General features: G+C 36.2%; 1 protein-coding gene across 1 annotated transcript in view; it reads left to right on the top strand.

Annotated features, from left to right (window-relative positions):
• Positions 1 to 2,670: 2,670 nt before the first annotated feature.
• LOC139726650 (uncharacterized) overlaps positions 2,671 to 15,090 on the top strand; it is a 53,604-nt gene continuing 41,184 nt past the window's right edge. Inside the window, exons 1-3 of the mRNA XM_071637639.1 lie at positions 2,671 to 2,730; positions 3,971 to 4,066; positions 5,133 to 5,243. Coding sequence (XP_071493740.1) covers positions 2,671 to 2,730; positions 3,971 to 4,066; positions 5,133 to 5,243 — 267 coding nt within the window. The remainder of the gene's footprint in view (positions 2,731 to 3,970; positions 4,067 to 5,132; positions 5,244 to 15,090) is intronic.

Below are 15,090 nucleotides of genomic sequence, written 5' to 3'. Positions count from 1 at the left end.
AATTATATACCTCTTGATGGCATAGCGCTCAATGAGGTAAAGTCTAAACACTAATGTAGAACTACAGTGACTTTTGGGCCACAATACTAAATGTTTCTAGTCTTAAGACCTTGTGAATCACTTGTATTATCTTTGAACATTGCTGTTACTAGATTTTTTACTTGTGTTTCTATTGCACAGTATCAAATGTAACCTGAAACATCGCCAGAAAACTGCAGACTGGATTACAATTTGTTTTACTTTGCTTGAAGTTCAGTAATTGAGGGCACATGCACTTGTAGAATAGATGGATCATGTCATGAGTTGAATTTTCCAAAAGTGAACTTTGAATAGAATAGGTCACAAAAACAACATAATTGTTCATTTTCTTGAAGGCCATTCATCTGTTGGTATACATTGGAATCTTACTGATTCCTGGGAGGATATGTTTGTTTAAGAAAAAAGAAAAGAAAAGTGAGAGTACAAAGGCCTGATATGTAGAATGATTGAACATGTAAATCTTCTTTGTGGAAAACCACTGATCAGATGTAACTGAATTATCAATTTTCTTCAACATAAATTCTCTTGAAGATTTGAGATATAAATAGTGTTTTGAAGAATTCTTCCTCAGAAATGGTTCTCCTTCTCTGAAAGGGAAATTGAAACTGACAGTAGTAATAGTTAGTCACAGAAAGTGAGTTTTTGATTTTTTTTCATCCAAAAGAGTTTAGTGATAAAGGAAAGCCTTTATAGACAACATTGTGTTCAATGTTTGAGTATTGTGAATTGTTCTAGTTGCCTCTGTCTTTTTGTTTCTGGGTGTTTTTGAGCAATCTTGTGATGAACCCTGTTTTGTCACAAAATATCTTACAGGTTTTTTTATGGCATCATAATCATTTGGTTTTATATCTTAATAAGGCTTTTTGAATTCATTCCCTTGGGTTTGGACTGTATTATAAATCAAAACTTCTCTAACAAAATAGAAGAATTCATACTTTATTTAGTGTGGATTTTGATATACATATATATTGGTCCACTGACTATTGGTGATAGCAGGTAGTTGATAATTCCCTCATCCACACTCACTCGCACATGCATACACAAATACTATGCACAGATAAACCATTGTAGCAATGTTTATTATTTCTCTATGTGCAATTTGAATATTCAGTATATTGATCTAAGTTCATTTACCACGCAGAAACAATAAACCAATTCAAATTGAGTGAAAAGAAGGGTGAAAAACCAATTCAAATTGAGTGAAAAGAAGGGTGAAAAACAAGTAGAAAAGAAGATTCCAGATTCAAAGGCTCGTTCCCAATGAATGCTTTATCCCTGCTGCGCTAGAGTCCCGTCCACCTCATCTGTAATTGTGTCAGCGAGTTCAGGGTCCTCCCAAACAGCATGTTGCCAATAATGGCATCTTGCCTCGAACTTTCCACAATCTTGTGCAGGGAATTCTGGAGAAAGAGAAAGACGAGGAAATTAGGAAAGAAAAGGAGGGAGATGAAGAGAGATGGAGAGAGTAAGAGAGAGAGAGGTGGAGAGATCAGGTATCACAATGTGACCCATACCTAGGACCGGCTGTTCAGACGGCCTCCCTGCCTGAAATAAATCGATGATAGCTTCTCCCTTCCTACTCTTTTCCCTGAACTCTTCTTTGTGTAGGAACACAATCTTCTTGGAAGCTAGAAACCACTAATTGTCAAGACCTTTCACAGAATATTTTCTGGGCATTGGTGAGAGTTGTGCATCTTGTGTCACAAAAATTGGATTATATAAATTTGGGCATATCAAAATAAGTGTGTATATGATGGAAGAAGCAATATTGTTATCCTTTTTCATGATGTGTCTTCTCCACTATACTTAAGTTGTACAGCAGTGAAGATTTCACATTGTTGCTGGTCTAGTTATAATTTCTTTGAGAATGCATGTGATTTGCATCATATAGCCTATTATGTGAATGTTCTGCTGTGCACAAAATGATGGTGTCCAGCAATACAAGTCCGCAGTCACAACCCCCAGGAGGAGTTTGTGTTATTGCACTGTGTAGATAGCCTGCTGAGCAAGGCTCTTCCTTTCAATGTAGGAATCCATCATCACAAGAACCTATCAGTCCCATGCATAGAATATCCTGTTGAGATTATACACCTGTGTGAAAGTAATGTGTACCCAATATTAGAGGCAACTTCTTCATTACTCTCCTACATCCCCATCCCACCCCTCCCCAAGAATAAGAGGGAGAGAGAAAAAAAAAAAGCCAGTAAAGATAAAAGCTACGTGTATACCTCTTTGTACCCATGTAATATGTGGTAGTCAACTTCAACAACTAAATTCTGTTTGCACTTATCATGTTGTTACAGTAAGTTCTATATCCGTATAATTTGATATTTCATGAATTACAAACTAGGACACCATTGCGAGAGGTTGAATTTTCGTGAATTGCCACCGGCATTCAATGCATTGGTGTAGACAAGAACTTTCGCATGCATTTTAATTCCACAAATTTTGGCTCTTGCGAAATTCACTAAATTAGAATGCATGCGAAAATTTCTGCTTCTTCAGTATGTGGTGATAATTGCTATTTGCCATTTCTCCTTTGTCATTTTCCACCACTTTTTGAAGAGCCGGATGACAATTATTGAAGCGGGAATCCCGGGACTACCACAGGGACTGATTGATTACCTCCTGATGAATGATGACAAGGAGGTCGTAGCATTTCTCCTAGAGCAGCTGAGGTCTCAGTATCCTGTGAGTAAAATAGTGATAATGCTGATTTCATCACATAAAAACAATGTGAAGCAAATGTCATTTTATATATCATGTTTCAAAACATACAAGACTTTACTTGCATATTATATATGTATTAATAACACACATAATTGAAACATAGATTAAAACAATATTGGATTTTATTTGTTAATTATCAACATAAATATCTGATAGTCATGAAAGCTAAATTTCTGATGAAGAGTTTGTGACATTCTCCTGATTCTTTGTTTTCTAGATATTATCTCACTTCATTTCCAAAGACTTCCTGCAAATTGTGGCACAAAACTTTACCACTTTACCACTTTAATACAGTTTTGAGAAAATTGGCTTTGATATCTACATGCAGTCAAATATGTATATTGATTTAAGAATCTTTATACATTGGATAATTTGAAATGCCACACTTACAAGTCACATGTTTTATGAAAGCAGCAAATCCAATTTCAGCACATTCCCACACTTCAAATTCAAATAGGAGATTAGTGAAATATCACAGTTTTTAGCTTAGCAAAGTTGTATTCTATTTTTTTAGCCAAACCACATTATTTGTAAGTCATTTCATCCAGTGAAGTACACACTTTGCATAATTTTAATCCAGTAGAACCTATCTCCTCTTAACCTGTTGTAGACTAGTCCCGAGTGTACTCGGGCAGGTGTCTATGGGAAATGTGTGTTTTAGCAAAATCAGCCCGTCCTCAACGGGTTAATGAAGATAGTAGAGTTGTATTCACTGTACCATGATGAAGTTCTTTAAAATTTGCTTGGATAGTATCAATTTGCTCTTCCTTGTGACACCTGTTGTCTTATGGGAGTTTATTTGTTACTTGTCAACATAAATGTTTGGTAGTCATGATAGTCATTTCAAAACATTCCCAGTTTTAAATTCAAAGAGGAGACTATTGAAATATCAAAGTTTTTATTCTAGCAAAGTTGTCAAGTTTCCTATTTTTTCATCAAATCTGCCTTACTTGTAAATCATCTCGTCCAGTGAAGTACGCACCTTGCATAATTTAAACCAGTATCTCCTCTTAATGAAGATATAGAGTTGTATTCACTGTACCATGTTAGAGTTGTAAAGTTTGCCTGGAGAGTATTAACCCATTGAGGGCGGGCTGATTTTGCTACAACACGCATTTCCCATAGACACCTGCCCGAGTTTACTCGGGACTCGTCCTCAATGGGTTAATTTTTTCTTCCTCATGACACCTGTTGACTACAGATCCTAAGAGGGCTGCCTGGTCCGCCAGGTGAGCCAGGCAGAGATGGAAGTCCAGGACCAACGGGGCCGGCGGGACCCAAAGGAGTACCTGGTGGGGTATGAACAAATTTGATCTGCCTTTATACTGTACCAGAAACATTTTCTAGGAGTGAAACATCAGTCCAAGTATCTAAGACATAGATGAAAAGCTGATGTAGGTCAGTGAACTCATGTCCACACACAGATACAGTGTAGGGAAATCCCCTTCTATGCCCTGCAGTTTGAATCCCCATCTACTCCTTGCAGGTGGAATACTGTACTGTTTTATTTGTAACCTTTCCTTAGTGACATCCCATTTTGACACTACAAATCATTTATTTAGCCATACATTATTGTGTAATTCTAATGTCGGCAGTGCATTGTGATATAGAAAATATAGTTACCGCCTGACTATGTCCATATGTAGGAGATTACTCTTTTTCTCCTTCCTATAATGCCAATGAACCTATGTGGATTTTTTTTTGTCCAAATCAAAGGCTTTTTTTTTCAAATTTGCTGAGCTGATTTATTTTTATTTCAATGATTTTCTTCTATCATTCTTCAACTAAATTATCATATCAGCTTCAATGTTCTGTGGGTATTTCCACAGTAAAAGGGTACATTTCAGGGATGTCAGATTATTTTCTGTTTCCAGTGAGCATCAACCCCCAATAAGATATGATCTTTTAGATCACTTGAATGAGAGATAACTTTTCCCCATTATTAACAATTAGAATTTATGCAAAAATAATTTTTTTTTTTTTTTTTGGGGGGGGGGGGGGCAAACATAGGCCCTATGTAACACTGGACTGACATCTATGTACTAATATATGAAGGTCAAATAATGAATGTTCATTGAAAATTTGTTTTGTCATTCAACTGAGTGGCCTAATATTGATTAGGAAAGACAATAACAGCCCTTAAATTCTATTGAACACTGTGTTTTATTCCATTTCTAGACTTAAAGATGAATATATGTTGTATGGACTAACAAAAATGTAACAGTATGGGGGCATGTAGGGGATTACAATTACTCTTTTTTTTTCACTGTTGTAAAACGTATGAACCCATGTGGAAATTTGGCTCAAAGTTGGCTCGATATATGTCATTTTGCTAATTAATGTTTGATATCCTGACTTCCCAGGAGTATGAGATTGGCAGACCTGGAGAACCAGGCCCACCAGGAGATCCAGGCCCACCCGGCAAACCAGGACCAGAAGGGGAACCAGGACCACCTGGCCCAAAGGGAGCCCAAGTGAGTATTTTTTTTTTAGTCTATCTTGCTTTTCTTCTTTTCTTACATCAATCACACTTAGTGTCCTTCTAACACAAGTTCAATCATCTAGAAGGCTGTACAAGTAAATATCCTCTGTTATCAAATGTGTGCTGGATTGTTTAAGATGATCAGTCATTGGTAAATAGCAATTTAGCGTGTGTTGTGTAGAATGAGTTCATGCATTGATTGATTGATTGTATCCATGTAGGCACCTTATGTATTAATAATGTATGAAACAATGTGCCTACCTATTCAAAATCGATGAATCCATTCCAAATGACTGATTTGATTGCATATATCTTTCACAGAGAGAAAAATAGAGCATCATTATGTGCTCGATGAAGAACATGTTGGGTCTAACAAATGGAGACATACTCTCTAAAAAAAATTGAGTGAAAATATTCACTCCTAAAAGAGTGAATACAAAAAAAAAGTGAATTTGGAGTGAATTTTGAACGAAAATGTTCATTTTCACTCGTTTTAGAGTGACCTCAGGGATCACTCCAAAATCTTCGAGTGATCCCTGAGGTCACTCCAAAATGAGTAAATATGAACATTTTCACTCAAAATTCACTCCAATTTCACTCTAAATTCATTCTTTTTTGTATTCACTCTTTTAGGAGTGAATATTTTCACTCGATTTTTTTAGAGAGTAAGTGATAAACACAATGCAAATACATTTTCAGAATTTGTGAGAGGAGTATAGACATATCCTTTGCCAAATATCATAACTAAGAGAGAAAGTTTGTTGAACTTTGCATGTCTCTGTTTGCAACCATTGAAAATGCTCTCAATAGAAGGGAAATTGTTTAAATTTGGTATATAGAGACTGACATGAAACATACAGCAAAATAGGCATCAGATCAGCATGGACTGCAAGAAATGTTTTGAACAAACTTTCTTCTCATCTTTGGAAAAAGAGTAACTGAGCCAATTCTTTGGCAGAGGTGGGGGAGTAGAACGAGAAGCATAATGGGTCAAATTGATATAAATGAAAATGAGATACCCTGCATTTTTTCCCTCAACATTTCTCAGTGGATCAGCTCTACGTAGGCACAGGGTCACGTAAAGATAAACAGCAAGTAGTTTAGACCACCAATCATAGTAATCATTAAAAAAAAGCATTAAAAAAAATACAGCTTGTATGTGAATATAATCATAAAATCAAGCCAGCAGGTGATGATATATGATAGCTGTAGAGCATGCCATGGAAACCAGATATCATTAAGATGTGAGACTCTGCGGCATTCAATGTTTCCAAATTTACATCTCTAGCTGCTTGAGGGGATTGAACCTTCAATTCTGGGCTGTGAAACTGAGCCAACGGATGGTTAAAAAAAATGCAATGGGCAGGTACAAAAATACACGCAGACAAACAAATGGTTGGAAAAGAAAAGCTTAGTTTGTGGTTTCACTTTGCGGTAAGTCATTTAACCAAGTGTCAGCTGATATGAGTAAATGAAGCCATCAAAACTGGTTGCTGGATTGTTTGTAAAAGTGGGTTGTAAAGGAAGGAAGTCGTGCATTTAGATTGTCATTAAGCACTGTTTTGCTTTCACAGTATGTAAATTGATTGCCTCCCGTTAGTATTATTGACATTAAATAGGTTGTGAGAAAAAAAGCCTTTGAGACTTGTCACATCAAATCGCTTCGAGTGTTTGTAAATGAGACGGCGCCTGTGATAGCAGTTGCACAATTAGTATGTTTATTTTTCTGTCTATGCAGTAAGAAATGTAGAACCAAAATGAAGAGAGATCTGAAATTAAACCACAAACAGTAGAGTTTTAATGTTATCTTTGTTTTGTTTTTCATTATATGATATTTCTCATCTTGTTCTCAAGAATTATGGCAATGATATAGGTAATGGTGGTAATTGTTTTGATAAACGGATAGTCTTTATAAGTGTAATGTCTCAAAACATGTATAGGTAGATGCTAGTCAACAGTTGGTTTGAAATGTCCTTTCCATGCTGTGCATGAGAATATACAATTACTGATGATTTTCCAAGTGCTCATGAAAGTACTTCTGAAGTATTTAGTTTTGATCGTGTAATTTATTTTGTAATGACACAAAAATTAAATGCTTTATGGGGTAAAGTGAGCACCTGAATGTAATAAGCACAAAGTTGAAAAATCAGTGAAAGCAAGGAAATGAAAGTTTACATTAGTTCAGAAAGTTCATTGCAATTTTTGTACAGTTTTTGTTCTCATTATTCAAAGACTTTGGAGGTTTGAGCTTGGAGGAATTATATGAATGACTCATCAGCATGGGAGTTCTGACACCTGAAACTAAACAGAAAATGAAACAAGACCAGAGATGCAAGGAGAGCTAACTCAATTTCTTACTCTTCACGGTCATGTATCACATCTCGAGAGTCAGATAGTACCACATCGAGTCACTGTGGGATATGGAATGCTACGTCCATGGCCAGAGAATTTTTGTGAATTAGAAACTTAGAGGCTACAGGTGAAGAAAGGGGAGAGGGGTGGTGGAGGGGCAGGGGGATTCAGGGGAGCAATGATCCTCTCAGTGGTTTCCCCCTTGTAACGATGTTCCTATGGCAGAAGCTTTTTAATTGAGGATGGGGTTATGGTGTCTTCAAGTAATACGTTCTTGCTGCTAGCCTGCCAAGGTCTCACAGCAGGGTTGAGTGACCTGGCAGCTACTTCTTCTTCTCCTTCTTCTTCTTCTTCTTCTTCTTCTTCTTCTTCTTCTTCTTCTTCTCCTTCTTCTTTTTTTCTTCTTCTTCTTTTTTCTTCTTCTTCTTTTTTTTTTTGGAGGGGGGGGGGGTCTTTTAAATAAGAAAAAGAATGTGGGCCAATGCATGTAGCAGGAGTGTCTGTTGCTGTGGCAGAAGCAAATGGGAAAGACAGTTCTGATAGTAGGTCATTATTGGATGGAAGGTGATAATTGTGATTTTGTTTACTTTATCTTCCATATGTGGGATTAGCCCATTGCTGCCACTCTTAACAAAGATTTAAAGATGAAGATGGGAGATTTGATATTAAATCCTGAATTTGACTAAAAAGCAATCACAATGTGTATCAAAAAATGTGAATCACAAATGAGGAAGTCCTCAAGGTGTTTTTTTTTCATTTCCCAACACTCCTGGTAACTGGAAATTTGTTCTTAGTTAGAAATTCAATATAGGCTATACTGTTATTAATATGAAATCAGATACATATATCAAGAGTTTAATTGTGGAACAAGCTTACTCAGTCTATGTAAAGTTTAGACATTTGCAATTAAACCTGAAAATAAGAAAATGTGAGATACTTTTAATCATAACTTCAAGAATATTCCTTGTTATGCAAGAAGTGAGGTATCTTCATAGAGGTTTTATTTTACTCCATCTAATGATGGACTGACCTTCAAATGCGAAATGGCGTTTTACCTGTTTTGTAGTTAAGCTCTTCATGTCTACTTTACTTTGAAGATATGTTTATGAGATTGCTATTGTTATTTTGATTTTTTTCAGGAGTTAGCCCATATTCTATGAAATTCTGAAGTCTGTGTAAACTTTGTACAGATCCCACCAGATTTCCAGAGATAATTGGTTAATCTTTACATCCACTAACACCCTGACTTCACAACATATTTGTCTGTTGCTTGACACAAGATGCTTTGTTTACATTACCTAATGGCCACAAATTCAGACCTACTACAATAGATAAAGTACAAGTAGCTGATATATTCTCTTTGTTCACACAGACAGTTAAATCTGATATCTGAAATTACCTCAACAATGTATGCAACAGTAATTCTCTTTTAGTCATGGCAAAAAAGAAAGACATTTGGTCATCTATACAAGATGAGGAAGTGATGTTTAGTGAAATTGATGAGCCAAAGTAACAAAGTTTAGCCACATGAATAAGTATCTATGAGGTTGTAATATTGCCTTGTCATCCAGCACTGAATCCTACACGTATACTTGGTGGACTTAAGAGTGAGCTAACACCTGTTACCAGTTCTGAATTATGCTCAGAAATCAAAATGTATCCTCATACAGGGGCGGATCCAGGAATTCTGTAAAGGGGGGGGGGGGGGGGGGGGGGCGTGACTAATATGGTGCCACTTCCGGGTTTCATTTCCATTTTTTTTTCTTTTGTTTTTAACGAAAAATAAAGGGGGGGGCGTGCGCCAGTTGCGCCCCCCCCCCCCCCCCCCCCCCTGGATCCGCCACTGCTCATATGCATTTTGGGATGCTGCAGACCCACTTTAGATTACCAAAACTTGATCAGTAAACAACAGGAAAAAATGAAGCAAGACCATATTTAATAGGCTGGATATAGACAAATAGGGCAAATGAAATAAATGGTTGGTAAATTTATGTTCGTCATTTTCATGTTCTTAACAATATGAACATTATTACTGTAGTCAAAGAAGTGGGATAACATTTTGAATATTGTTTGGGTTTTCTGTGTGATTGTGATGATGATGATGACAGTTTATCAAAAATTCACTAGGTCATTGATGCATCGTGAATATAAAGTGATAAATCAGGAGGTAATGAGCCCAGAAGTCTCGACCAGGACTCAGTAAGATGATTTTTTCTGTTCTTTTCTAGGGCATTCGAGGCAAGAGAGGAGAAAGGGGCCCTAAAGGTGAAAAAGGACTAGATGTGAGCAACTCTCTTGTATTTGATGAAATCTCATTTCTTGCTACCTTCTGGAGCTAAACCATCTTTAATTGGTTCTCTCACATCATATTTTGTCTCTAATTAGCCCACCAAAACTTTTTTTTCTTTGCACTAGTACTAATATCTAGGGGATACCTCCAACCACAACCCAAACAAAAGAAAGAACAGCTAAACGATCAGACAAACCAAATGAATCATGCCAAACAGTCCCAGCTTGGTTTGGTGTTGATTTTGCTCTAATACCACACTCATTTGCAGATTTTTAGTGTCTGGCATAGTACATTTTAATGTAGTTGTCATGTACCAACCTCCTAATCGACAGAACTTGATTCCTGGTGCATTTAAATTTAACATAGCTGAGTGCTGTTTTTAGATGCTTTAACATCTTATGCATTCATACCATTCAAACGCTAATGCTGAGGGCTCTCCTCATACTCAACATATTTTTTTTTTATCACCCAGAAGATAACGTGTAGAAATGAATTCTTGAAGTAAAAGAAAGCTTGCTCACCTATAGCCCTTACACAGACTCTGCCATTTTACCAGAAGTGAAAAACAAAGAATTAAGACACAATTCTGAGATGATGAGAATTGTTTTGCTCTAATTCTGATATTATGAAAATCTAGATCCATAATCAAATACTACTTTCTTGTCAAGAACGTGTAGAAACACTTGTCGAACATATTGGAAACTTGTCTTTTGTCAGAAGACGAATTAATAGCAGGTGAAATGAATTTTCTGTGGAGATCCACTTGATAAATGAACGATCATGTGTGGATGTGCAACACGGACTAGAACCTTTCTGAAAGTTAAAGTGAAATAGATTTGAACTCAAAATATTTGTATGAGTAAAGTGGCAGAGTATGAATTCACTGGTTTAATGCTTCCAAGTATTTTTGCTCCTTGATTGAGAAAAGACAGAATTAATTAAACCGTCAAGTCGTTCCCCTGGTGTCTTAGATAATTTCTCAAAAGAGCCAGGAAAGAAACTTGAGTCAGAACATAAAAAAGTAGTAGATGAAAAGAAATAAACAGATCATTAGAAAGTGTGGTGAAATTGGACCAGTGATTTTTTGCAGTGAATATAACATGAATAATGAGTAATACGCAGCTTGTAGAAAATGCATAATTTATTGCATGGGCATGTTCCTATGTGCAAACAAGTTAACAGAATCAAAGGTAGTTGTGAAAAAAAAACATGAACAAGAAAAGAAACTGTTTTTATATCAAAGGCAGTGGAACAAATAGCCTCCTCAGAGAAAATGTGAGTAATATTGAAATCAGTCAGGAAGTTAAATAACAATCCCATCGAAAGAGGAGTGTCATTTGATTTAAGTGCTGCTGGATTGATATTCCATGGTCGTTTGCCACAAAGAAAGATCCTATTGTTGGCAGGGTAGCATTAAAGGAACAGCTTTCTCCTTGACTTTGCCGAAATAAATAAAGATTATTGTGCTTCTACAACATTGCAAAAGAATGAAAAGTGTTTCTCATGAGTTTGACAGAGGAAATGTTCTCTTTTTTTTTCTACAAAAGAAGAGCTTTCTCCTTGCCATGCTTAAGATCGTATTCCTGTATTTATTTCAAGATGAGAGAAAAAAATAAAACAGTCCAAAGAATTTAAAGAAGTGTCACACTTTAAGTCATTTGTATGCAAAACTATTAAGAGCTGTTTGTAAGATATGCTGTCATGAGATCTTAACAATAATGAAATTACTGTGGGATAATGTAATCACAGATTATTATACAGATCTTAAAATGTTCACATTTTGATGAATTAGACTACATGAAAAAAAAAACATTAAATGATACTGAAACTTGTGTAAGGAGTAGAATGGAGGCATTGAAACTTGTGGTCACTGTCTCATATTTCTTTGGAAGGTAATATTTCTGTAGGTAAATACTCCAGATTGTTTGCAAGATACCAAGCATTGAAATAGATAATAAAATTTGATCAGGGGCTATAATGCGGTGACCAAAGGAGGAAGAGACCATTAAGCAATAGCAAATTTTCATGAGCATTGGGTTGTTGAGATAAAAGTATCCTGTGTTTTTAAAAACTTTGATGCAATAAGTAGGGCATCATTTACTTTTTTTCTGAAGCATCAGTTTCCAAGACAATTATACCATTCAAAATTCTCACATCTCATCAGTCCATTCTTTTAAAGAAATGCATTGATTTTGTTGAGAGAGACTATCAGACCTGTCCAAATGCTGAAAGTGCTAATCATAGTCTATTTAAAGAATATGATGTTGATGGGTGGCCATGACTTTGGGCCTCATGTAATTTTATTCCAGTGTGAATATACATACAGTTTCTAGGACTGGTCCAAGTGTATCAACAATTCTGATTTGAAATAGGTAATAGAAATCTTTCTTCCAGTTGAAAATGTAACAAGAACTGGTTTATTAATCGATGCTGAAAGAAAACTGCATTTAAATCATTCTTCTTACGTACACGATTATATGCATAGTCATCTGATTCAAATGAGATTATTTGGAGCGATTCTGAACAATATTGATAGGTGGTCTTAACACTGAAATGTAGTTCGAAACAAGTTTGTTTGGGGTTCTAAATGAACTGTAAGTGTGCGATTGGAATTACATTGTATGTGTCCCCTGAGAGACTAAATTGCAATTATTCCACATTCTCAGGGGAAAATTTGTCCAATTTGATGTGAGTAGTGGGTCTAATGCTAACCCTAAGTTTTCTGTAATCTTAACATGGGATAAATAGATTTGCTAGCATGATATTTAACATCTTAATATTTGAGTATATGAATATAAGAACGACCCAAGTCCAATTTTTGGCCAAATTCAGTTTGACATGGGAAATTGTAGCTTATGCATGGACTCATCTTGTGTATAAATGATAAATCCTAATTACCCCCGGAAGTGCCTGAAATTAATAAGTTAAATCGTATATGAATGTAAAAATGAAGGACTTGGGTCATTCTTACATTCATATAATAGCGCCCTCTCTCATCCTTCTCTCATCTCTATAGCAGAATATCATGTGTATGAATCAAAGAACGACCCAAGTCCATATGAATCAAAGAACGACCCAAGTCCACCAAACAAAATGGCCTCTCCACAATTAATGTAAATGTTAATTGTCATGATAATATATGTTCTCATTTGTATATACAATGTTGCCTTCCCATCACAGTTAAATAGAATATTATTCGACAAATAAAAAAGATATGAAGTTTTTTTGAGTTTACTCGAAATGGTCTTCCATGGACTTGGGTCATTCTTATATTCATATACTCATTTGCCAACAAGAGTGATTAGTTTGCTTTTTTTAACTCTTTGAGTGCCACAATGTGAGCACCCTGTGTGTCACATTATTTTGATTGCAAAGGTACGAGCACTTTCAGAAAATACTTTTTTCTAAAGCCACATAGCAATTTGTAGAAGAAATGAGCAATCTTGCTGTGATGTCAATTTCATGACATAGCTTTAAATGTGATGATATCAATGTACTATAGCATATTGCAATTTATTAATTGGTTTGTGTGTGGTTGTGCGTTTGAGCAAAATGTGTGAGTTGGCAAGCCGTCAACTGAGTCAGATGTGCATGAAATATGGCACACAAAGAGCAGACCGTAATAATTCTGCCCTACTTTGGCAAAAGGAAGCAAGTGACAAAAGTGACATTTCTCGTAAAAGAGCAAAATGTGTCTGTCATTTACACTGACGTCAGTGGACTATCATGATGTCAATAGGATGAGTGTTTCTGCATGAAATTTGGCCAGGAAGAAGAGCTCATTATGTGAATTATGAAAGCATCGATAACTCATATTCAGACGGTATGTCACTTGCTTCCTTTTGCCAAAGTAGGGCAACGCTCACCAGTGCAAGCTTAAGTCCTTCATGAATGGTGACTATTATATTTTTATATATTGACTGTAATTCAGCGATTTGAACATCCTTTTTGACAGACTTCAGCACTTTATATTATAAGAAGGCACTAAGTTTGTAGGCATATATGTCAAGTATGATCCATTGTGCTAATGGTCACGCATCAAGGATGAAACTCTGGTACACGTCGAGCACTACATGTACGTGCATGAATACAAGCTGATTATTATATGTGACCCTCCACTGCCAAATGATGACTGATAAAGTCACAGACCATTGATTGCTTGGCCTAGAAAGAGGCAAAGTCACCAAACTCTTTTCTTGGATACATTTATAGAATTTGTGAAACATTACATTTTGTTGCTGACTTGCCACAGAAATTATAAAATCCACAGGTACAGTTTGGTTCTGAAGTTAAGATGCATGTTGTCAGTCATGACAGGGCTGTGGAAGGGGGTGGGGAACTTAATGCAGGCACTGTTGATCTTTTTATAGTAAAAGGTTAAGAAGAGTACTACCCCCTTTATCAAGCACTACCCCGATGACCCCCCCCCCCCCCACACACACACACACAGACACCCACACACAAAAGCACAATAACAAATCTTTTGAAACCATAATATGAAGTAGATTTGGTAATTCAATGTGATACTTCAACTCAAAATACATGAGTTACACGCCTCATAAAAGTGAAGGGTTTTGAATTTTGAAACATTCATATAAATTTACTCTGAAATTGAAACAAGAAACAGACAACTTATTCCATCACATGCTGGAACCATGTATGTGTTGTGTAGGACCTATATCCAATTTCAGTATTTTATGACCAAAAGGTTACAGTTACAAACTTTCAGTTTTTGAAGAGATAAATTTTAACTTTTAAGCGAGATGTCCCTGCTATGGCTTCAATGTCTGCAACTGTGTTGGGATATTTTGATGATAGTCACAGATGCATGTACACACTTATCCTCAACAAACAGACACACATTGCACACATATACACCCATATGTGAAATATTTATGTATATGTTTATTTCTGAAATTGATACTGATTACTGGCATGCATTGTAAACCCAAGAGATACATTGCATCTATTTTCTTTATTTCGTTGTGTGGTTTTAACAGGATACAGATATGTAGGCCTACACCATATTTTATAGACAAAGCAATCTCTTAGACCCCGTTTACAGTGCGGGGCTGGGCAGAGCCCAGCCTCAATTGCGGGGCCAAGCCCCGCAGTTTTGTCCATTTACACTGCTGGGCTCGCCCGCGCTTTTAATTCAAACCTTTTAATATTTTGTCGTAGTGGCGCTCTGCTTGTA

The sequence above is a fragment of the Diadema antillarum genome, unplaced genomic scaffold, assembly GCF_040938485.1.
Source record: "Diadema antillarum isolate AM-2024a unplaced genomic scaffold, OU_Dant_1.0 seq00000094_RagTag, whole genome shotgun sequence".
NCBI lineage: Eukaryota > Metazoa > Echinodermata > Echinoidea > Diadematoida > Diadematidae > Diadema > Diadema antillarum.
This window is presented reverse-complemented; position numbering and strand designations above follow the sequence as displayed.